The following is a 25,393-nucleotide window of genomic DNA, read 5'->3' as shown; positions in this document are numbered from 1 at the left end:
CATATATCATCTCATTTAGGCCTTTCAGCAACCATAGGATCCAGGAACTATTATTTTACCCATTTTATTGGTGAAGAAACTCTGTTCAAGAGGGCTTATGTAACTTGCCCAAGGTCCCAGCTTTAACAGCTGCCTTGAGTGGAACCAGTAGACAACCTGAGGAAGTGACCTTGAGCCCCGTCACTGCTGTGTGTGAGCTACGGGAGCTCAGACACTTAGTGTTAATTCTCTGAATTTCTTAATCAGCTACAGCGAGCTAATCATCACCATATTTACTGAACAGGGCTCTGGTAAAGATTAAAATAAAAGTAATAGTTCACGTAATGGCACATTCTAAATAGTTAAGTGTTGTACAAATGGTTTTTTTTCTCATATGTTTTGTGGAGTTGATTTATATATTGAAATAATGGGATTTTAAAATGGCATGCAGTACATACATATATGCTTTGCAATTAGAGCAGCATAATTTAATTGTGACTCCATTGTTGGAATTTTGATGCCTCCAACTTGATGAATAGCCATTTTATGTGGGGTTTATCAATTAATCTGGGTAATGAATTCTCTTCATTACCTCATTCTTCATATTAATTATAAAGGATTTTCTTCTTTCTATTTGTCAAGTCAGGACAAGTACAATTTTTTTCAGCCCACACATCTTTGAATATGGAATATGTACAAACAGGTTAAGATGATAGGTTTAAATTTGCATTTCTGGAAAATTCCAGTCAGTGGCTTGGCTTTTCTTATATCCTTTCATGTGGTATGAGCTTGTATCTCTTTTTCAGGGGGTCCATTTTTTTATTATTTTAATCAAGAAGGTTGTTACCTAAGATAATTAAACTATCTAACTTTTGAGTATATAGTTCTAACAAATCAAAGAGGTAGTAAGGATACATAGCAAAGTTTGAATCTTTGCTTATTAATACAAAACAACAAATAATAAATTCTAGTTTTGAAATACTATATGAGGCACCATGACAGATAAAAATTTAAGTATAAACTATAGGGAGAAAAGATAAAAGTGCATGAAATTTTAAATGAATACTTGTAAAAAGAACACTGAAAGAAAAATCAGAAGATAATATATAATAAATAGACAAATACATGCTGATTGAATTTATTTTGAGTTCATGGGAGTGGTTGATGGTATAATAGGGGTTAACATGGTAATGTTACATACTGACAATTATTAATTCAGTACTAAATTTCACCTTTATGTTAACTGAGGCTTTTGTTTTATAGTTTATGCTCTATGTCAAAAAGAAAAGAAAAAGAAAAAAACACCCAAGGAATTTTTAAAAAATTGTCTCCGTTCTTTAGCCAGTAATTTTCAGAATATCCACTGTTAGCGTTTTGATGGACAACTTCCTGTTTTTGGCTCCAGGTTGAAGCCATCCTCGTCAATATCTTTGGAGGAATTGTGAACTGTGCCATCATTGCAAATGGCATCACCAAAGCCTGCCGGGAGCTAGAACTCAAAGTACCCCTCGTGGTCCGGCTTGAAGGTAAGTTATGATAGATTTGCACTGTGCCATTTCCCCTTACCTAAAACCAGCATGTTCTGGGCTCACCAACTTCCCAAAATAACCTAAAGGAGCACTGGATAATAAGATGAAGCAAATGCAATACAGCATTAATTCTGATAGCTTCTGACAGGCTAATATAGATTACAACTCTCCCAAGAATGGCATGTGTTGTGTTTCTCCAAATTTTCAAGCCCCGTTATAGGAATCATTCCATTAAATTAGTGTTCTCTGATAAAAATAACTGAGAAATGTTGCTTCAAGAATTGTTCATCATGGGAGAGCAGTAGTTCTGAAACTTTTGGTCTTAGGACTTTACCTGTTAAAATTGAGGACCCCAAACAGATGGGTATATTTTGGCTTTTATGTATCAATATTTATTAATTTAATTGACTAATCGTTTAGTACTTGGTATAACTATGTGAAACATTTTTTATATTTATTAATTTTATAAAACTAAAAACTATTATATATTACCATAAAAATCATATTTTATGCAAAAATAACTATCTTCTTAAATTTTAGTAAGAATAACAGCATTGTTCAGCATTTTTACAAATCCTTTTAATATCTGGCCGAATTATCTGCTGGTCTGTTTTGCAAATTAAATGGACCATTTACCTGTTTTTTTTAATAACATCATGAATTAATCATTTGGAAAATATTGGGTTACACACATCTTCTAAGGATGACATATTTCAACATATGAAAATATTTTTTAAAAATCCAGTATGTTAATACCACCACAGATCTCATCAGAAGAGCCTCTTTAAGTGTTGGAAAGCTGTCAAGTTTACAAGTTTTCCCAAATTTCAAATTTTCACTTGAAAGTGCAAAATTTATCATTAGCCATAAAACTGTCAGTTTTCCTTAAATTGACATTCACTTTATTCATTTTCAAGAAAATGACTGCCAAATAACCAAATCTAAACAAAAAATTTGAACATTTTACTTTCAAGTAAAAATTATGTTCCATGGAAAAAAATAGGTAGTTTAGCTCACTATTCAAACCATTGCACCAATGAATTTCCTCAGAAAAACCATTGCAATTCATCATGCCGCAAAAGTGCTGCATAAATACAAATAAATGCCTGTTTCCCATTTGGTCACACAAAATATTAAAAAGACATGTATGTACTCAAGGGTTGAAGTTTAACAAAATTAATAGTTTTACTGTTCACCAAGGATATTCTTACTTGAAATTGGCAATTTCTTTACAACGTGCATAGAGATGTGTGATGGTGAAAAATACAGTGACTGCTAGTACAGTTTGATGCCACTGCCTTGATGTGTGGTAAGGTGTCAGTCCACAGTTTTACCCACCATTGCTTTAGCTCCATCAGTACAAATGGCAGCACGGTATTGTTATTTTATTATTACTCTGAAATAGTTATATCCCAGGAAACCCCAGAGTTCTTTGAAACATACTTGGAGAACCAAACTGTTGTAGAGAAATAAAAACAGACTTTTTAATGTGAAGACTATCCAAAACCCTGTCCACATCATCAACAAATTCAGATTGCAGTAATCAAGCAGTCCCCTTGAGTATATTTCAACAGTATAGTGCCTCGGAAAGTGTAATTTCCCCAACCTCTGTGCTGGTGCTGTACTTCCCTAGAGACCTTCTTCTCCTGAAAATAACCTCCAGGGATATTTTGACCCTGCTATGTATCCCCATCTTTTGGAGTCAGTACTCTAGACGACTGCAGCCTCTTTGTCTCTGTTTGCTTCTTTTTAGCATCTCTTTCTTCTCTCATTCTCTGCCACTCTCCTTTCTCCCTCCCTCCCTGATATTCTCTGCCTCACAAACTCAGATCTACACAGCATGGACCTAATAGAAACAATGATCACAAAAGAAAATAGAAAACCGTGCAGCCACTGTGGAAAACAGTTTGGTGGTGATCAGAAAGTTAGACAGAACCACCATGTAACTCAGCAATTCCCCTCCTACGTATATGTTTTTAACAAATTGAAAGTAGGGATTTAAACAGATATTGCTCACCAGAGTAACCCAAGTGCCCATCGACCAAGAAATTAATAAACAAAATGTGGTATATATACACACAATGATGGTATATTGTTCACCCATAAAAAGGAATGAAGTTCTGATGTATGTGACAAAATGAATGAACCTTGAAGACATTATGCTGAGTGAAATAAGCCAAACACAAAAGGACAAATTTTGTATAGTTTCATTTATATGAAATACCTAGAATAAGCAAATTCATAAAGTAGATAACAGGTTACCAGCAACTAACAGGTGGTGGGGAGGAAGAAGTTAATACCTAATAGGTCAGAGTTTCTACTTTAGATAATGCACACACTTTGGTATAATTGTTGATGGTGATGGTAACACAAAACTGTGAATATAATTAATATCACTGAATTGTATACGTGGAAATGTTTAAAATGCGAAATTTTGTGTTGTGTATGTTACACAATAAATTTTTTTAAAAAAAGAAAATTCAAAATAGATGCTCTATTTGGCAAAACTTAATATGGACATTAAAATGTATCAATAAATTAAATCTTCATAACAGTGTGAATAAAACATAGTTGATCCCAATAGAAATAATTTCAATAAAAGAAAAGCAATTAGCAAAGCTGCCCTGAAAAGAACTTGGTCAAGAAGTAAACAGTTTATTAGTGTTGGTATAATTGTGATTAAAATATTGGTGTCAGGCTCTTCTCAGGATCAAACTGACCAATGCCCCTGAGATTCTAAAAGTCAACTTCTTCATGTTTTAAAGGAGAGCATATCCCTATAGGCAAATGAGACTAGCTAGCATCTATCACATGGCAGTGACCAGAAATGAGTGCATGCTATCGTGGAACTTTCTGATGATCGTCCATGTGCCTTGGTGGTCAGCAAGGCCCATAATTATTCGTTGCTTGTGTATTCCCAGCCCTAATCTGAAAAAGCTCTTCATGAATATGAAAAGAATGTTACCCCACTTTTAATTTTTCTCAAAAGATTAAAAGAAGCACTTCTCTCACTTTCACATTATGTTTAATATTCCAGGAGTATTAGGCGATCTCTAATAATACCTGGATGGTACATGTTGAAATAATGCAAAATGCCACATTCCTTCATAAACTCCTTTAATAATCTCTGCTGGCTGTTTCAAAGGTCTATCTGAGCAACTAAGAAGAGCTTTGAAATTTCAAAATTTGTTAGGCAGTTGCATTCACAACTTTTAGTTTAATGCCTTTAAAAGCTATATGCCTCTGTGGTTTTTAACTTATTAATATATTAACAAATACTTTGTATAGTTGCTGAGCTTTAGACATTAAAGAGGATGTGCAGAAATATAAGAAATTATCTCAGTTAAAAACAATAACTAGAGAAACAAAAACAAAAAATTACAATATAAGAATATATATACAATTTTAAGTGTTTGCCCTAATAGCACCAGCTGCTATTTTAGTAGCACTAGCCATCATGGCATCCCAGACAACCATCAGCCTGTTTTGAGGAATGTTGATGACCTTACAATGTCCAGTAGTGTCATTGGGAATTGAATGTGCTGTCTCGAGATGAACTCAAGGAGGAAACAGTCCCCAAGTTGATGTAGGTTAAAAATATCTATGGTGACCTTCTTTGCCATTACCCTCCTATCACCATAAAAACCCCTATCCTATAATTAGCACCTGGAACATTTATCAAGAGAGCAAAAGGGGCAAGAGCTTTTGCTATTTCTCTTCTAGAGTTCTCATAGGTGTTCTTTTCTTCCTCTTGTGGAAGTTGGCATCCTTAGATAGATACAGGCTCTCACATCCAGCATCATAGTACCAGAGACATGATATCCATTTCTGATTTCTGGGAAACCAGAAACCCCACACCAATATAAAACCAACCTGAAAGTTGTATAGGTCCACATAATAGACAAGGGAAAGATGAATTCTGCTTTATCTAACTGTACCCTTGGCACTGATCATGGATAGCAAAGTGCAAAAATTTGGAGATGGTATTATTAATAAAGGCCCTCAAAGGGAAGTAAACGCAAACCATTCCAGTGCTTCATGGGCTCAGCAATGCAGATCCCCGTAAAGTATGTGTATCTTAAGCTGAGTGCCTGTTGTGACTCCGCCTGCTGTCACTGGCATATCGCTTCGTAAGCTTACCCAGTTTTGACTACTCTATAATATATTTAGAGATGTGCACAAGCATGGAATCCTTGTAAAAGGAGAATTTCCAAGTTGAACCTAGAAGGATAAATAAGAATTAAATCATTGGAGACAAAAAGGGAACCTAAGAGAAAAAAGAGTAGAAACAAGTCATCAGGCCTCTTCCATACCTGGGAGTTGGTATTGCGATGATAACAGTGGTAAAGATGGAAACTTGGGACCTAGGTAGGTATTAGAAAGCTGTATGGAGAGAGTAATGGCTTTGCAGCCATGTGTTATGGCTAAAGGACTATAAAGCAGAATATATAGGGAGCAGATATGGCTCAAACAGTTGGGCACATGCTTCCCACATGGGAGGTTCTAGATTTAGTTCCTGGTGCCTCCTAAAAATGATGGACAGGCACAGAGAGCAGACAGTGAGCACAAATGAGGGGGAGAGGGAGAAATAAATCTTTAAAAAATAGCAAGCAAACAAAAAACAATATAAACAAGTTAGTAGCCAGAGTCCATATTGTTAGGTAGACTCCAAAATCCAGGCAAAATTGCCGCACAGATGAACTAGAAAAGGAAAAGAGATAAAAGAGGGAAGCTTACGTTTTTAAATCTAGTGACCAAGAGGTTGATAGCAGAGTTTATCAACTTGGGAATGTCAAAAGTGAGAACTAGATAGAGATCTAGGAAAATGTCCTTTTTGATGATAGTCACCCAAATTTGTGATGACACTATGGTGGTAGATTGAATTGCATAGGAGACTGTGGATGGAGCTGTGGGCAGGTAGAGGGTGATTCAAGAGAGAGTGTGGTAAATGCACGAGTCACCCCCATTTTGAACTCCTAGTTGACCACACTCAGGACTTGCTGCACTGTAAGTTGTTCCTTTGCAGTACAGCTAGTTAAAATGAGAAACCAACCAAAAACAAAAGTCTTCTCACAGAAGATCAGGTTCTCAGTGCTTCCAAAAAACCATGTTAACTACAAGGACCTCTGGGGAATTCCTCTTTTCTTCAATCTAAGTTTTATATTTGCGTTCCTTTCAGTGGGAACATAATTCCACTCATTGCACACATCTCCCCACATTTAGTTTTATTTTACCCAACCTTAAAGTACGATTTTCTTCCATCTGTTTATCTACACAGAAAACTCTTCATTGTCTCTGGTGACAGAGGAAAAATAAAGTGGTACTAAAGGCAAGAACATTTTGAACATCTCCAAGTGTAGTTTCTAGTTGACCTGACATGACATTTTTTCTCTTTTTGCTAATGTAAGCTTCCAAGTCATCATTATTCAGATTAATACTAAAATCGGGTTCATGTTCCCATTACACACCTCCTTATCTAGCCAGGGATAGTGAGATGACAGAGGAGTGCCCATCTTCCCACGCATCTGTGACAGAGCCAGGAGGCACAGAGAAGCCGGGCTTGGTAGAAACATTTTCTACATGACCAGAGTCTGGATTCCAGTGACAAACAGTTATTATTGCTAACATTTATTATTAAGTGCTTTCTGAGTTTCAGGTGCTCAACCACATTGTGTTACAGTCTGAATAAATGTTAGATTTCTAGTGACTGTGATGACAGGCATTTCCAAATCAAGATAGTCTGTTTTGTTAGTAACATTGATTTCACGTGAATAAAGAATGTGGCCCCTCTTGGTTGTTATGTGGGCATTTGGAAGATCCAGGATCTTTGCCGTAAGTGTCAACAGTGTGTGGCCCACCTTTCAAAGACTCATTTGCCCACACACAGTGCATTAGAAATGTCCTGATGAGAAAAATTTTAATCAATCCAATCAGGCTTGATTTAGTGGGATTTTGTGGACAAATCTTTGTTCTCAGCTGTATAATAATTACAAGCTCTTTTACCGGTGGGTAAAAAAAGGATTACTCTCCTCTTTGAAAATGGTAACTTTATAATTACATGTATTTGCTTGCCTTATCAGAACAGAACTCAGCAGCTGAGGTGCAGGATTATTTTTATTTAAAAGACTCTTGGGTGAATTGAACAACCACATATTTGGGGAAAGTTTAGATTTTGTAGACAGTTGTTTCTGGCATGAATAAAGAACAAATTATCCAAAATTAGTTGTTTTCTTCCCCCTTTTTGAAATATATACAAAAATTACCTAAATAGTTGATTCAGCCCAACTCATAATATAGTGAAGAAACGTATAAGCATCTACTAATGACAGTTTTGTATATTCATTGTACAAATGTGTTTAACCAGAGCTTTGGATTTTACTTTTCTGGCCCAGAGACTACCAACATCTTAGGGAACTTCATAATGGGCCATATCATAAAAAGGACTGACTTATTTTTTGAGTATTCATTTTTCCTGGTTATTTATTGTCCTATTTAAATCTACAACAAGCTTCTATGTCACAGACATATCTGAAGAGGAATTGGCTTTTCTTTTAGGTGCTCATTATGATTTCAAGTTGAACTCATTAAAATAATAATAATTACAGTGTGCCTAAATACTTTCTAGACTGGATCCCATTTCTCTTAGCCAACTCTTCTCAGTTTGGCCTTTGCACCAATGCCAAAAAGTTTGGCTTAGCAATGTAAATATTTTGTTTCTTTTTTGACAGACCCCTTGAGAAACTAGAGTTTCTTCCAGTCCTCCTCCTTCCTACCTTCCTCCTCCTTACCATTGCCCCAATGTTATCTGAGCCCTCTGAAGTTGAGAATGTCAACCTCTCTAACTCAGAAGCTTTGCCTTCCATGTCTTTTACTTTGTTGACCAAGGTGCCAGCAGCTCTCCTCTCTGAACCCTTCCTCACCCTTGCTCTCTGAGATAATGACAAATTGGAGCTACATCTAAAGGAATCCAAATCAAGTGTCCTTTTTAGCGTGGGCAGAGTAAAACTGCTTTGTGATGGTTCGGTCTGCTAAAGGGCAGGCAGGGTGGATCCTAAGAGAATTAAAGGCTTAAACAGCCACAGAGCTTCCAGCTTGGTCCATGCACTTGTAGCCAGGCTGTTCTGCAAGTTTTCAGTCATGCTAGGGTATAAGACCAAGCAAGAGATGAGAGTAGACTTATTCCTTTATTTCTTATCTAAAAGGCAGCCTTGGTAGATTAACTGTGACAGGCTTGGAAAAGTTTTCATTAAGAATGCTTGAGCCCTAGTTTTCAGCTTAACCCCAGAATAAACACAGTGTAAGGGAACCCCAACTGAGTCTTAGAATGATCTGGGCTGGTGAATGCCAGAGGTGCTGGCTCTGTTGCTGGCAACATCTCCTGGTCTCTTTGCACATTTCCAGATGTTGGTTTTCTCTCAGTGCTTGTTTCCAACTTCTACCCTGTCCCAAGTTGTCATCCTCTCTTTCCTTTCTCAATCCTTGTTCCCTTGCAAGGTGAGAAACACCTCCCCCCTTCTTCCCCCTTTTCAGTTCTGTTGCTGCTGTCATTGGAAAGGCGGCTCCCTGGAGGCGAGGGAGAGGACGGATTCTCTGTTGGTGCCTGACTCTCACTCTATTTGATTCTCATTGCCTTTTCTGCTCCCTGTTTGCACACCCCATTCCTCACCTTGCTTTCTGCCTCGAGGAAACAACTCACCTTCTTTCCATCTCCTTCCTCCTCATTGTCCCTTTGGACATATCTTTTCTTGGACCAGTTTCACTTCACTTGCATGTCTATTGCCTCTCCTCCCTTTAATTATGGGCAATTCCCTTTTCTCCTTTTGCAGTCCCGGTCCTAGATCCTCCTAGCATTTACTTCATTGTCTCCAATTTAAACCAAGTAAGACATTGGAGGGACTCCTGTTCCGTCATTAAGCCTAAAATCCTCTCCATTGTCCAAGTTGATAGACATCTCTTAATGCTGAAATGTTTGTTACACTTAAACCATATACTAAGGTCACGGGACCTAACCTAAAGTCTAGAAACGCCAGTGAAAGCGTTTCTAGATGTAATAAATTTATGAGCACGTAATCCAGTATATTTGGTATTCGGAGTTTTCATTTTCCTCTCTTAACTAGACCATGTAAATAATTGAAATTTATACCACGTTGGCTGTTCACTGTATTACACAAGAAAAAGCTTTCTAAAGCACCTTAAGAAAGTAGTCCTTGTAACATAGAATCGAGGCTCCTTTAGGAAAGATGGCATCTGCATTATGTCGGGATTTGGGGATGTAATGATCTGAGACTCTCCAGCCATGTTAATAAAAGGAGGTTTATTGCTAAGGCATTAAAGGAATTGAACCTGGAAAGCCTCTTGACTCTTCTTTCCAGCTCTCCTACATAGTCTCAGTCTCAGAAGGTTCTCTCACGCCTTCACATTCATTCTTGGTGCCTCTGCACCCTTGGCCTCATGCTCCTGGCCAGCCTGGTCCCTCTGTCTTCCCTAGTGTCCAGCCCCCACAGATGACCAGTCTCGTTGGCCTAGCTGAAAACCATCACTCTGTTATCAGCCCATCCAGGCTGTGTTGTTGTGGTCTTGGAGAGGCCCCAACTGATTCTTCCCCATCTGGGTTCTGATCCAGGTGAGAAATAAGGTAAAGGACTAAGGAGCCCAAAATATCACTTTCATTACTGACAAAGAATAGATCGAAGGGTTTGCCTTATTGTGTACCAGAAACCCAGAAATAAGCAGCCTTACACAAGTACTGCTGGACATGGGCAGGACTCCCATCCCCAGGGAAAAACCTTAAGAAGCTACAGGTAACCTGGGCTTACTCTGAGCAGCATACCCCTAAAAGGAAGGGAAGAGGAAGGGATTTGGCTATGCATGCCAACTTTTTCCTTTCATATATTCCCATCAGATAAGTCTCTCCACCACTCACCTCCCTAGGGAGGAGTGGCTAATAGGTAAGAGAGAGGCCAGGAATGTTATGCTAATCAGTGTCTCTCTGCATGAGGGAAACAAACCCTTAACGCACATCAGAGGGCATTAGTCTGTCCAAGGAGGGGGCTGCCTTTTGATCAGGTGTCCACCCCAGTCTAGGTAGTGGGTTGCCCCATCAGAAAGAAGAACCCTAAGTTGTTTCCCTGAGCAGAAGCTCTGAGTAAGGCAATTGTAATGAAAGGGACTTTAAAGTGAGAACGCCCCTATTACTGGCATAGCCTGAGTCCTGCCCTATAACATGAGAACGCCACTATTGGCTCCATGTGAATTTACCGAATGACCAGTCGATTCATTTCCTTATACCTTAGTTTCCTCATGTAAAACTTCATAGTCATATTTGATCATCCATCAAAGAGACAGAACACATTGCTCTCAGGTAGGGGACATACAGGTAGATCTAGTCAGTATCATTTTACAGGTAACAGGTGTATTCTATTAATAAGACTCTCCAGAGAGCACCACCTTGAAACTGTCAGGGACACAGGCACAGCACCTGAACAGAAAGATACCCTAAGAAGGCTTTACAACAGGTAGTACAAATAGCCTTCATGTTGTGCCACCTTTTTATTGGCAGTGGCTGCCTGAAGTGCTGGGCCCATAAAGAGTCTGAGCCTATATCCCAGCTCAATGGAAAAGAGTTCTACGATCAAAGATTGTTGTCTGCCACAGATGGAAGAAAGGAAAATGGAGGTACTTGAGCCTAGTATTTGTTCTTGATTCAAAGGGAGAATAGGTAGAATTTTCTCCCTTAGCAATGTTGCCCACCATATCAAAAGCAGGAAATGGGCAATGCAAGCCAGGAAAGCACCAGATGACTTCCAGGTTCTTATCTTCTGCCTGGCACATTAGAGCCAGGCACACATCTCCAGAAACTTGGATGGTACAGAGCAGGGTCAATAAACTTTTTCTGTAAAGGACCATTTATTCTCTGTCACAGCTACTCAGCTCTGCCATTGTAGCACAGATGCAGCCGTGGATAGTCCATAAAGGAATGGGCATAGTGAGTTCCAATAAATCTTTTTTTTTATAAAATCAGGCGGTGGGATAGATTTGGCAAGTGGGCAGTAGTTTGCTTACCCTGATGTATAACAGAGGCCAATAGCAAGGGCTAGAATTCTAGGAACACTCCCTGTTATCTGTGTCTAAATCTCCTCCCTCCACAGCTCTGAAATGTTCCATTAGAGTCAAATAAGAATTTGGCAGGCAAAATTAACCTTTTGGAAGCTGACTTCTTCACAAGGAAAATATTGGCAGTGGAGTCCACTTAATCATTTCACACACAAAAGTACAAAACTGTACACAGTGATATCACTTCCTAGGCAGCAATTGTGTTCTAAAATCAACACATCTGACATAAAAGTCTTAGACCATCAAAATTACGTGTGAAATGTCCTTAAGTCACCCATTAATTAGAGAATCCATGGATTGAAAGACTCAAGGAAGAGATGAAAGGAAAGTCCACATGCAGAGGTTTAGGTATATATATAAAACATTCCTTCTTTAAAAGAACTGCCCACTTCCTAGCAAGCGATGAGGCTTGAGTACAGAGTGGTGATGTGCTCATCTTATCAGAGAAGCTCATGCCATTCTAGTTTTACATTAAAGCCTCCCATTCCTTTGGTTCATATTAATATATTGTTTGCATTTTGTAGAGGTTAAAAAATCAAGGGCATAAGGATAAGTCCTCAGTGAATGTATGTTAGACTCGGCTGTAAGCCTCACTTGATTAAGAGCACATGCACTCTGTCCTTTGAAATGTTGTGGAGAGGGATCTGGCCATCAGCTTCCTGCCCTCTCAAATTGGTGACCCCTAAACTGTTCTCGTCATACAGATAACTAATGCTCACGTCCTGGGCATGGATTTCTTTTCACCCCTGGGAGAAGAAAATATCCAGGACAATAACTGTGCCTATGATACAGCCCCACTTGGATATTTTGTCATCCTTAATTTTTATGAAATGTGAAGAATGCAAGTGACTTAGATACAAGACGCTCATCCAAGGAGGAATCTAAAACCTCAAAGCCCCACAGCCCCTCTCCCAGGGTCCTTCAGCTAGCTGGCACAAGAGCCAGCTTTAACACCTCTGTTTTCTCTTCCATAAAATGAGAATAAAAATTAGGGTAAACGCATAGGGTTGTTGTTAAGGAGCAGATGAGTTTTAAGTAACTTAGAATAGTGCCTGGCTCGATGAATGTTAGCTGTCATTATTATTATCTGGACACTTGTCAGAACTCCGCCAAAGCCATTTGGTCGCCGTTGGCTGCCTGCAGAGTGCCCAGCAAGGCGCTGGGTGTTGGATGCACGTCATCCTAGGCAGCTGAGGTTGCCGACACAGCAGGGGCTTTCCCGCTCAGTCTCAATGGACTGTTCCCTTTCTAACAGTACAATAAGACACAAGGGATGTGTTATCTAAATTCACATGTCACCAAGAAAACGGACCTCCTCCATCTGGTTGTTGCTTGAGAATAACGGAGGAGGATCAAGGGGATCGGTACGGAATATTTCAGGAGGAATTAGGATTTGGCTGTTTCCACTACTCTCCTCTCTCCTCCCCAAAATAAACTCAGTTACTTACAGCAGGGATCAAATATTTTAGGCTCTGCAGGCCAGACTGTCTCTGTCACAACTACTTAGCTCCGCCACTGTAGCGCCAAAACAGTCATCCACGATATGTAAATGAATGAGTATGGCTGTGTTCCAATAAAACTTTATTTATGGGCACAGAAATCTGAATTTCATGTCATTTTCATGTATCATGAAATACTATTCTTCTGAGTTTTCCCCCCAACTTTAAAAAAGTAAAATCTATTTGCTCATGGACAATTCAAAAGCAGGCAGCAAACTGGATTTGGCCGAGGGACATAGTTTGCAAGCCCTGACTTAGTACACTAGACAGCATGCCAGGTCGGTCATCTTTAAATATCTGCCACCCACTGGCTGTTTAGCCTGAACAATTTATTTAACATCTCTGGGCCTCTGTTGCCTTGAGTAAAAGCAAGAGACTTATCCAAAAGGATCTCTAGGATTCCTTCTCGCACTAAAAGACAGGACTGCATGCTTGCTAAGGACTTTGTCCTCGGACAAACCAGGGTTCTAGGCCTATCCTGGCCTCTGACTTGCTGGGGGACTGGGCAAGTTAGTAAGCCTCCCAATGCCTCAGTTTCCTCATCTGTAAAATGGGGAAGTGATGCCAACTCTAGGGTTGCAGTGAGCATTAAGTGAAATGATGCTAGCGAAACCTTTAACTCATGTATTCAACAAACATTTTTTACACCTAGTATGCACCCAATAAGTATTATTTATTTTTTAAAACCTGTTATCATTCTTATTAAAATAATTAATAAAGACAGCTTTTGCACTGTTCCAGACCAGAGAGTGGTTCTCTTCCCAGCCCTGTGAGAAAAAGCTGACTGGGGTGGGGCAGGGGGACCTTTTGAACACAATCCTGTAATTTTTGTCCACTTCCATTATCTTCTCACTTGGAATGAAAGCAAAGAGCAAATTATTTTGATAAATGACCCTGGCATCTCTGTTTACAGCTCTCTCGCTCCACCCAGTGGTAAGAAGTCAGTGGTAAAAAAATGTAAAAGATTTTTATAATTATTTTTTCATTCAGAATCTTCTGGCAGTATAGCATGATTTTATTTTAAACCCATACCCCTTTGATTTTCTGTATATTACCATTTATTAAGGCCTGCAGTAGGTAGATAACAATTTACCCGAGTGACTTTCAACAAGCAGACACTAAAAAGTGCCTGAAGTTTGACCAGCAGGAGTGATCAGTTATCTGTAGAGGTGATGATTAAAAGTAACTGTCCTGCAACCTCATTAAAAAGCAATGCAGGGGGAAGCAGATGTGGCTCAAGCAGTTGAGCACCCGCCTCCCACACGGGAGGTAGCAGGCTCAGTTCCTGGTGTCTCCTAAAGAAAACAGACAACTAGCAAAAACAGTGAGCAGATAGCGAGCAAAAACAGTGAGCAGACAATGAGCAAAAAAAAAGACTATGAAGAAAAGCAACAAATAAACAACAAGCAAATAGATGAGGGAGCCAATTCAGGGGAGCCAGTGTGGCTCAGTGGTTGAGCACACTGGCCTCCCCAATATGAGGCCCCAGGTTCAATCCCTGGTACCAGGACCTAAAAAAAGAAAGAAAGAAAAAAGCAATGCAGGGAAGCAGATGTGGCTCAAGCACTTGAGCACCCACCTCCCACATGGGAGGTCCCAGGTTTGGTTCCTGGTGCCTTCTAGAGAAAACAAACAATAAGCAGACAATGAGCAAACAGATGAGGGAGCCAGAAAATAAAAATAAGAAAAAAAAACAAAATAATACCAAAAAACACCAGTGTATAGGGAGCAGATGTAGCTCAGGTCGAGCCACATAAGAGGTCCTGGGTTCAGTCCCCTGTGCCTTCAAAAAGGAAAAAACAGGCTCTCTCTGCCTAGAGGAGCCTACACCAAATCTTGGAGTGTATTTCCGTCTTTCTCTCCCACGTCTCAGCAAGCTCTGTTCTTTCCTCCATTTCCCAAATAAATTATTTCTATTGGACTAAAAAGAAAAAAAGGCAACAGCAATGCAGCATTTAATAAATATTAGAGTATGTCAGCAGCACCATTTGTAATTGAGTACACAGCCATGAACACTCTCTTTGGAACACATAATTCCATCTTGGTGTGTAAAGCAGCTGTGATACTTTCTATTTAGAAATAAAGGCAAGGAAGGGGGTGGGGAATACAGCCACTTGCTGAATCGAAAAGAAACTAACTTCCAATACTCAAAAAAAAAAAAGAAAAGAAAAATCTATAACTAGCAAGCATTTGCCAAAGGCTTCCTCTGTTCCCTGGTTTCAGTGGCTGCTATTTTTTCTCTTTAACCCCTCTTCTCTTCTCTGATTTACCTACTTTCCCTTCCACTGCTCCCTCAACAGCAAGCCCTCATTTCTGTCCAGCGCATTGTCAACCGGCAGCAGAGCCTGCCCTGGCTTCGCTTCTCCCTGACTTGTCCACAGCCACATCACCCAAAGCAAAACCAGGTAGAGCACTTGGAAGAGAGGTGGTGACAGGCTCAGGGTGGGGCTGGCGTGAAAGGGACTTGGCAGTTCACTTTTTCCCCTCAGTCTCTTCTCCGCTTGGCTCTTTGTCTTTCCCTCTCTTCTTCATGTGTCTGTGTCTCTCTCTGGAATATTCCTTATAAATCTCTCTTTTCATCTCTCTTACATGCACATGTTCTCTCACTCTCTCTGTCTCTCCATTTCTGTGTCTCTTGATCTCATTTAATCTCCTTTGTTCCTCTCTCCTGCCTCTAGTCTTATTTCTTTTCACCTCTCTCTCCCCTTTTCCCTTTGTACATCTCTTGTCCCTCTTCATCTCTCCCCTGCCCCTTTCTATCTCCTAGTCCTTGACCTCTCTCTGTCTCCGTGTATTTTGTCTCTTTCTCTTTCCTGCCCCTGACTTTCTCATGACTGTGTTGTATTTCTCTCTCTCTCTCTCATCTTGTCACAGTGCCTCCGTACATGACCTATTTCTCATCTCATAGTCCTTTGCCCAAGCTTTATATTTGAATATGAGAATCCCTTCAAAAACTCCTTGGTTCTGAGCCTGCCTGGCTTATGCTTAATAAATAAGGCTATAATTAAAGTATAAGTGCACGTATAATTAAAGGTCATTTTAGTGGATATGTAATTAGGAAGCAATTAGACATTTTGCCATGGCACTGAAGGAGCAGCTGGGTGAAGGGAAGGCAGTGTTTTTCTAGATAGCAGCTCTACCCCCCCACCCCCCCACGCCCCCTTTTCTTACCCACTGGTTGGTAAACTTGAGCTAACCTCCACTCGCCTGGGCCATGTGGCACTACAGAGCTGAGAGAGTGGCAGCAGCTTGGAGTCAAGGGCAGTGAACAACGCCAGCTGTTGCATGGCCCTTCTTAAAGAAAGAGGCCACTAGAGAACCCTAAGAGAGCTCAAAAATAATCATTCCTTTTTTCTCCCTTAGGCAGTTAGGGCTTTCTATTCCAACTCTATACAAAAGGGGTTAGTTTGGGGTGTTGGGCCAGTAAGGTGATCATGGACATATCCACCCACACCTCACCTCCTCAACATATTTTGTATATGTGAATGACCCAGTTATTCAGTCTGCTGACAACTACATACTGTGTGATAGATGTGCTAAGCCCCGAAGATAACCCAGTGAGCAAGTCTGACAAAGTGTCAGCCCTCATGAAGCTTATGCTTGGTGGGGACAAGGCAAACATGAGCAATCCCAGTAGTATGTAATCCTGTTATGATTTTGGAAGTACAAGGTATTCTAGAAGTTTATTATAAAGCCCCTGCTCTAATTTGGGCCTTGGGGGTTGGTGACAAGGAAGGCATCCTCCAAGAATGGTCATTTAGGCAGACACCTCACGAATGCATCTGGAAGTTCATGAACTCCTAAATCAGTCTTTTTCCCTTGGAATACCTGATGGCAGGTTATATTCTGAAGAGGGTATTCATTGAGGCACTGATTTAACTGGGCTATTTGGTTGCAAGGAAAAGCAACCCATTTAATTTCTCTAAAATCCTGTCTTTGGTCAAGAGCTTATTTCACCCATGTGTGTGGAAGGGAGCGCAAGTAAAACTGAAGAAACTGTTCTCCCTGTGGGCAGGGAACATTATAAGGCTAGACCCAGGAAGAGCAGGATTGAGATCAAGGTTAATCTCAGGAGCATCACTCCACTGTTTGTCTGTTCACTTGATTCCACAACTCTCTGCATATTTGCCCTGCCTTTATCTTGCCTGCTTACTCACAGATGGCAAATCCTTTTTATGAAAGTAATTTCTGTTTCATATCTGCCATCCCTGTGCAAGAACGTGAATGAATTGGACAAGCTAATGACTGGGGCAGTCAGTAGATGGACCCTGCCTTGGATCAGGTGCCCATTTGGGGCCAATTAGTGTCTGCCTCAGGACAGAGAACATCCTCAGGGTCCCTCCTTGGGTAGGTGACTATGAGTAGGGCAGGTGTAGCCAGAGGGAAGTTAGACAGAGCAAAGATCCTGGTTGAACCTGTCTAATAGCAGACTTGATCCTTGCTCTTAAATAATGTATAGCATCTAGATGGTTGTCCTGAGGTTCACATCTTATGATGCGTGAGAAAGTGCTGCAAATTGTAAAATGACAGACTAGAGTTACCAAGGAGCTAATGTGAAGTGAGAAGAGCAAAGGATTTTGAGACTGACTTCTGCCAGTCACAGAGCCTCAGGGCTCTTGGCTGAAAAATAGAGCTGATTTGTAAACACCTAACTCACAACAAGATCATTGTAAGGGTCAAATAAAGTGGCATGTGAGAAAACTTTATAAAACCACAAAAACAGAAATTTTATTGTTCATTTTATTATTGTATATATTTATAAAATTATTAGAAGGCATTATATACAGTTCACAATGGATGTTTCAAGCATGATTTCCACAAATCATTCAGAGCAGTGAGAAATTAAGTTGAACCCTCATTCCAGCACTTCCTAACTATTGCTAGCAATGCTAGCTAGCCTTTAGACAAGACTTTTAAATTATATGTGCCTCAGTTTCCTCTCCTGTAAATAAGGGTAATAATTGCTATCTCAGTGTTGCTGTTGAGCAATAAAGGAGCTAATAGATTCCTGGAAAAATATGTGATACTTGCCAAGTGATAGCTGCCATTATTGATTGTGGTTATGAGCATGACTATGATTACTCCTACTACCACTGCAGCATCCTGTATCAATCCAGTTCAACAGAGGTTGACAGTCCTAGCTAAGATGCATACCAACAGCAGGACTCAGAGAGGAAAGATAGAGTCAGATGATAAAGAATGTTCAGGCAGATGAGTCTGCTTCTTGAGGTGATGCATGAAGGTCTTGGGAGCTATTTGTTGAGATTGGAGGGCACTCTGAAGAGAAAGGGAAGAGGGAGAAGAGCTTTTTGTATCTTCACTTATATTTCTTCCTTGGCAGATTGGAGGACAGTTGGGAGCGAATTCTGGCCCCTGTCTCTGTTGAGGGAGATAGAAATTTACACATTAACTACTTGTATTCACCTTGTGGTCCAAGGACCAATTTGCTTCTGTGTCAGTAAGGGCTTTTGCTTCACGCCATGTCACTACTTCATGAAAGTCAAGCCTGCAGATTAATGTCTAAATTCCTTAGCCTGGTAGCTAACACCTGCCACTGTCCTACCTTTCAACCTCTGGGACCTTGACTAAAACTTTACCGAATGAATCAAAATACACACTAAGGTCATATTAAAGAAATAATAAATCCTTACATCTCTATTAGTTATCTATTACTGTGTAGCAAATTACCCTGAAACTGAGCTTAGCAAGAACATTCGTTGTCTCATGGTTTCTCTGGACCAGGAATCTGGCCATGGCTTATCTGTGTCTTCTGGCTCAGGGACTCTCACAGGCTGCACTCAAGCTATCAGCCAGGGCTACAGTCATCTCAAGCCTTGACTGGGGAAGAATTTGCTTCCATGCTCCCCTGGTTGTTGGCAGAATGCAGTTCCTCATGGGTTGTTGGAGGGAAGGCCTGGTTCCTCACTGACTGGAGGCCACAGGCTGCGCCCTCATTTACTTACCACAAGGGCTTCTCCTTAGGATAGTTCACAAACATGGCAGCTGGCTTCATCAGAGTGAGTAAATGAAGAGTCAGAATGTGTGCGAACAAGACAGATGTCAGCTCTTGTAACCTAATCTCGGAAGTGATTTTCCATCACTTTTTGCCATTTTCTATTCATTAGAAGCCAGTCACTGAATCTAACCCATATTCAGGGAAAGAGTATTACACGGGGGTGTGAATAACAGGAGGTGGGGATCAATTGGAAGCCAGTTTAGAAGGTTACCTATCATAACCTCTATAAAGTGACGTTAGTTCAAGTGATATTATGACCTGTAAAAACAGATGAATATGGGGAAGCAGATTTGGCTTAACTGATAGAGCATCCGCCTACCACATGGGAGGTCCAGGGTTCAAACCCAGGGCCCTCCTGACCCGTGTGATAAGCTGGCCCACACGCAGTGCTGCCACATGCAAGGAGTGCCCTGCCACGCAGGGGTGTCCCCCGCATAGGAGAGCCCCGTGTGCAAGGAGTGCGTCCCGTAAGGAGAGCTGCCCAGCGCAAAAGAAAGTGCAGCCTTCCCAGGCGCACACATGGAGAGCTGACGCAGCAAAGATGATGCAACAAAAAAGAGACACAGATTCCCTGTGCCGCTGACAAGTGGACACAGAAGAACACAGCGCAAATGGACAGAGAGCAGACAACTAGGGGAGGAGGGCAGGAAGGGAAGAGAAACAAATTTTTTAAAAATCTTTTAAAAAAAACAGATGAATATGGAAATATCAGGGGCTTAACATAATAGAAGATTCTTATTCACATGGAGTCTGAGTGACTGATTGGATTGTGTGCTTTGCTCAAAATGAGTTTTTAGACTTATTGCCAGCTTTAAAAGGTACTTTCCATGGGTGCCCAGGCTAGTAACATTCTCAAAGATAGATGGGGAAAACTGAGTATGGAGTGTCATATTAGACATTTTTATGGCCACGTTTATCATAGTCACTCATATTCTATTGGTCAGAACTCAGCCATATGACCCCACCTGGATCCAAGTAGGTGCCAGGCTGGGCAGCTACTTCCCAGCAATAGCTCTCCACTGTAGAAGGGAGCATGGTTATTGGGGGAGAGCCAGCCTGCCCTGTCACGGATGCTTTCACATATATTACTTGATTTGTTCCTCATTGCAACCTATACTATCTGCATTCCTTTCTTAACCTTTTTTGTTCCACAGACCCCTTTGCCAGTCAGGAGAAAACCATGGACCCTTACTAAGTTCACATTTTACTGTATATTATTTAATAAATATATCACACCCACACCAATAAGAATAATATTTTTTTGAATTTCAATTCATGCTCATGGCCCCTTTGTTAAGAACTCCTGCTTTAGAGCATTTAAGGTTGTGTAATTAGAGAGAACTGAGTTCAAGTCCCAGCTCTGCCACTTACAACCTGTCTGGTGATGGAAATGTTATTTAACTTCTCTGTGTCTCAGTTGCCTCATTTGTAAAATAGGGACAATAGGACCTACGCAGTTATTATAAGAATTTCATATGAGTCATTTAGCATTATGTATGGCATATGTAAGTGCTTAATGAATATTAATTCTGCATTATGTGTGGAGATAAAGAAGTTGAGGTTTAAATACCCAAAACCACATAACTAATAGATGAGAGCCAAGATGAGAGGCTGGAGAACTTTCAAGTTCATGCTTTCCAAAGAAGCCATTTCTCAGACTCCTATGTAGAGCAGCAACAAATAAGCCCTGAGCAGAAGAGGCAGTGCCAGATCTCTTACACATCTGCTTTGGTGGACTCAAGGTCCCAGGAGAATCAGCGCTACATCACCTCTTCAAGCCAACTGTTCTCTTTGACTCGGTCCTGCCTGTTTGTATGAAACATGTTGACAGAAGTTCCTCTTCTTGTTTGTACTCTGTGGTAAAGCAGACCCTTCAAGGCCTATTTTTCAAAGTTTTCTTTATAAATAGGCTCTATCATGCTAATTTGATAAAAGCACAGGAAATGATGGAAGATGGCATATTTCATTAGACTCTTAAATTCTTTCACATTCCTTCTAGGGGGTTAGTCACCAAAGCATACCTTTGAATGAGGTGTCTCAGCCATCAAATGCTGCATATCCACCAGGAATAGCCAAGAGAGGCCATCAGAGGCTGCGGTGCCTATTTTCTGGGTTTCTGCCCTTTTCCTTACATAGAGTGAGGAGGAAGCAGAAATGGACAGATTGACTACTGGAGAGTCTCAATGGTAGTAGATTCACTAGCACAGGGAGGCAAATTCTCAGGGTTTTATACGTACACCCAAAATGAGGTCACCATTCAGACTTCTATCCAAGAGGTCCCTAAGGCAGGTGACTTCTAGTATGGGCCAAAACCACATTAAATCTACCTAACTGGGTTATCAGAAGAAATTTCAGCTTTTATCAGTAAAAACTATTCATGTTTCTTGTGAAGCCTCTCTTCCATCTTCTTTTCTAGATTTTATTTCCTTCTTTTCTTCACCACAGCTTTGGATAGCTCTTGTCACATGATCTTTCCTCTCACTGGAATTAATCAGAGCTTATATTTAATTCATTTCCTGATGACAAGCTGTAGATACTACAGATTACTCTTGTGTGTCCTCCCATGTTTACCCACAGTATTCTAAACCATCCCAACACCCTGATTTGTCTTTCTCTGGCTTGTTTTTCACACAAGGCTTTTTATTTCGATTCCATACTCAGACTATTCAATCAAGGGACAAATCCATTTCAGACGATTTCCCTTGTTCAAACTAGCTGATCAAGTGGCCTTTAATGTTTCTTTATGCACAGTCTTATAAGAAGTTCATTATTTCAGTTTCATAGTACAAGAAAAGATGCAGTCAGTATCTTTTTAATGCTAGACAACCAAGCTGAAAAGAGGAAAAAATAAATAAATTTGTCATCTGGATATATCTAAGTGGCAGATCTAGATCAGCATCACATAAAACTGAAAAACTGTTAAGGTTGTGTTTGTGTCAGGTGAGCCCAGGCATCCCATGATTTTAGGTTGTACAGAATGTCCCAGAGCGTCATCTCCAGTTGCATTTCAATGTTTTTCATCATCCCTCTCTCTAGGAACCAATGTTGAGGAGGCTCAGCGCATACTCGACAACAGTGGACTCCCTATTACTTCGGCCGCCAACTTGGAGGATGCAGCCAAGAAGGCTGTGGCCAGTGTGGCCAAGAAGTGATGCCCTCCTCCTGATCCTTGGGGAAAGAAGTCAGATTTTCCAGAAAAAAGGGATGTTTCTCTCATCACTGTGAAGGAAATGGTTATTCCATTGGGAAAAAAGAGGGGGGAGGGTAAGGAAAAATCACTGTATGAAAAATCTGAAGTCTATAATTTTCTTGAAGAAGATATCTAGACTGCCGAAATAATCTGATTTCACTTATAGTCTTTACCAAAAGACCGTGTCCTCATAATTTTCTGTCATGATAAGCCTGCATAGTAGGCAGTGTTTTGCTGATTTGGGGGAGCAATCTATAGGACCAAACAATGTGCATATATATGTAGAATTTTAAATTGGACCCTGGCTCATTTATAAGAATTTTAGTGGACGTTTAGTCCCATATAATAAAAAAAAATTTCAGTCCATGAAACAAAATTATATCTATTACCAAAAGGTGTAGCTAAGACACTGAAACAAATAGCTGATGCTGCTTTTTTTTTAAACAAATTTCTAATTCTAGCACATGTTTGGAAGACTCATGAATATTCCAAAATATTTAGTATAATGAAAGGCCCACATTAATGTCTGTATAGTTTACCCATCTGCCTTAATATTGAATATATACTGTTTACCTCACACAAAATATAAAGCCAGAAGCCTTATTTGTGACTTTGGAATTAACAGTTCCATTTTTATATCAAAGCTGAAGAACTTTGATTTTTATGGAAATCTTTTTAATTTAGTCATTTTGTGAAGAGACAACACCGAAGATCAAGTTATGAATGATCAGTCCCTTCTCCCTTCTCCCCTGCCTCTTAACAACCTACCAGCTTGTGGTAGAAAGATGTGATTGAAAGTTAAGTGGTTTTTTCCATAATGTCCATTTTTGTACTGGGGAAGAATTTGAATTAGCTTTTTGTTTAACTTTTGATAAATTTTTATCTGTACACAAATTTGAATAAAATCCTATGTTTTGTAAGCTCTAAAATCTGTATGTCTCATTTTAGTCAATTTTATTCCTTTAAACATTTTTTGTTTCACTGAGACACTACCCTTGCCATAGGCTTATCCCTAAAATTACAAAATTTGAGCTGTCCCAGGATTATTCCAGTTCCACTCAGCTTTAATGGATAACCATATTTATGTTGGGAGATTGTTCAATAAAAGAATAAAAATTATATACAAACCAGAAACCCAGGTAAGTACTGCAGGTATCTAACAGGTTAAAATGTGATTTCAGTCCACATAGTACTAAAAGAAATACAATGCTGTAAACTCCCCTTGTCTAACCAACTTCAGATGCCACCATTAACAATTTTCCTCTCAAAGTACATATGTGTGTGGACCAAACTTGTTTGTTTCTTACCAGCTTCCATTGTTCTCATAAATTTAACCTGAGAAAAAATTTAAAAGTCATTATTTTATCGATCCATATTGAAACCATTTGGTAGATTAGTCTTAGGTCCTTTCTTAAATGTTATGCAATGAGTGTACAATAATAACAGTGTTCTTGTACATATGTTTGGCTTTTTTGGTAGTCTAATAACTAGTTAGTATGATTTGTGGGAAAAAGAGTTTTACCTGTTCTATTGTAGATGTTGCAGTTGTTCCCTATTAGAGATGATGTCGCAGTTCTGATAGCAAACAGCTGCTCTGGAGTTTCCAATAAATACAAGGTGGAAACCAGAGTCCAGGCTCTCAGTTCCAGAAGCTGTGAGTCGCCTGGTCCCATCTTTATCTCCTCTCTTGTGTGTCTCTCTCTGTCCTTTATTTTGTAAAGTTCTGCATTGCCTTCCCTTCGAGCCAACGTATTATGAGCTGATTGCAGCGATGATTAAAGAAGTAAGGTATATTTTTGGCAATTAGACGTACCAACACTGAATTGGTGTGTACTGAACCATTGATCTTAGGGGAAATAAAGTGTTAGGTTCCTGTGAGCCTCTGATTACAATATTTTTATCAACTGATCAACATAACCATGTTTTATCTATTCTTCTGTTTAAAGACTCTTATTTAATATATATTACTGATTGATTAAAATTGAACTCATGGCCAGTCACACTATAATTCATGACTTGATGATGCTTATCTAGTACATGTATTTTCACCATAAGTAACATTGCAGTTTTCTTGTGCTCAGGAATGCTAAATAGCACTTCAGCACTATACTTTGAATCATTCTAAACAGCAAAATCATCAGGAAGCACAACAGTATGAAAACATGTCACTAAACATATCACAAGAAGGACATTTGTTTATTAGTATAAAAGCTGAAACAAGAATGTAGAGAGTTCCTTGTTCAACCTCACCTGGGAGCATGCATGTCAGGCAACTCAAAATTTTCACCATTCTGTACATGTCAGTGAATGACCGCAAAAGCATAATGAATATTAGATTTGGGGATTTATTTTCACTCATGAATATAACTTACAAGGCTTTTTGTATAGATGCTACTTGATTCATCTAAATACTTGACTTTAGTATATTTGTTTTGAGCAGTAATGCCCACTCAAGGAATAATTGTGTTGAGGCTCTTGAAGCTTACTTTGGTATTCTAAGTTGTAGTTCAACTCATGAATTAGTAAAAGAACCAGAAACTTTTTAAATGAACTTATTATATCGGTGAATCATTTTTAATTAGTTTTCTCACAGTTTATGTGTTGTGTCCATCCCTCTCCCTTTGTTCTCAGAAAGAAAATCATACAAAAGCATTATATTTTTTATACAAGGCCTTAATAAAAATAAGAAAAATTATTTCTAAGTTAAATTTTTAAAGTCTAATTGTGATCAATTGCAGGATACAATATATTTTCAAAAATAAAAATAAATGAGAAAACATATAGTGGTGATAAAAATGTGAAGAAAATGTATTCTTATCTAAATAATACCTCTCTATCAGGAACTGGCAAACTTATGATCAAGGGCTGATTTTCCTAAATTACGTTTTATTGAAGCACAGCCATACCCATTTGTTTACATAATGTTAATAACTGCTTTTATGCTATGACAGAATTGAATAATTGTGACAGAGATCTTATGTCCCTAAACTACTTACTCTCTGGCCTTTACAGAAAACACTTGCCAAACCCCGCTGTAGATAAACTAAAAGCTACATTGCCCATCCGC

At 39.5% G+C, this 25,393-nt stretch overlaps 1 protein-coding gene across 1 annotated transcript in view; it reads left to right on the top strand.

Moving 5' to 3' along the window:
- The window catches only part of SUCLG2 (succinate-CoA ligase GDP-forming subunit beta), a 305,148-nt gene extending 281,893 nt beyond the window's left edge, over positions 1–23,255 (top strand). The window contains exons 10-11 of the mRNA XM_004457048.5: positions 1,385–1,505; positions 22,173–23,255. Of these exons, the coding sequence (XP_004457105.1) occupies positions 1,385–1,505; positions 22,173–22,288 (237 nt within the window). The 3' untranslated portion in view covers positions 22,289–23,255. The remainder of the gene's footprint in view (positions 1–1,384; positions 1,506–22,172) is intronic.
- The last annotated feature ends 2,138 nt before the right edge of the window (positions 23,256–25,393 follow it).

Source organism: Dasypus novemcinctus, chromosome 26 (assembly GCF_030445035.2).
Source record: "Dasypus novemcinctus isolate mDasNov1 chromosome 26, mDasNov1.1.hap2, whole genome shotgun sequence".
Classification (NCBI taxonomy): domain Eukaryota; kingdom Metazoa; phylum Chordata; class Mammalia; order Cingulata; family Dasypodidae; genus Dasypus; species Dasypus novemcinctus.
This window is presented reverse-complemented; position numbering and strand designations above follow the sequence as displayed.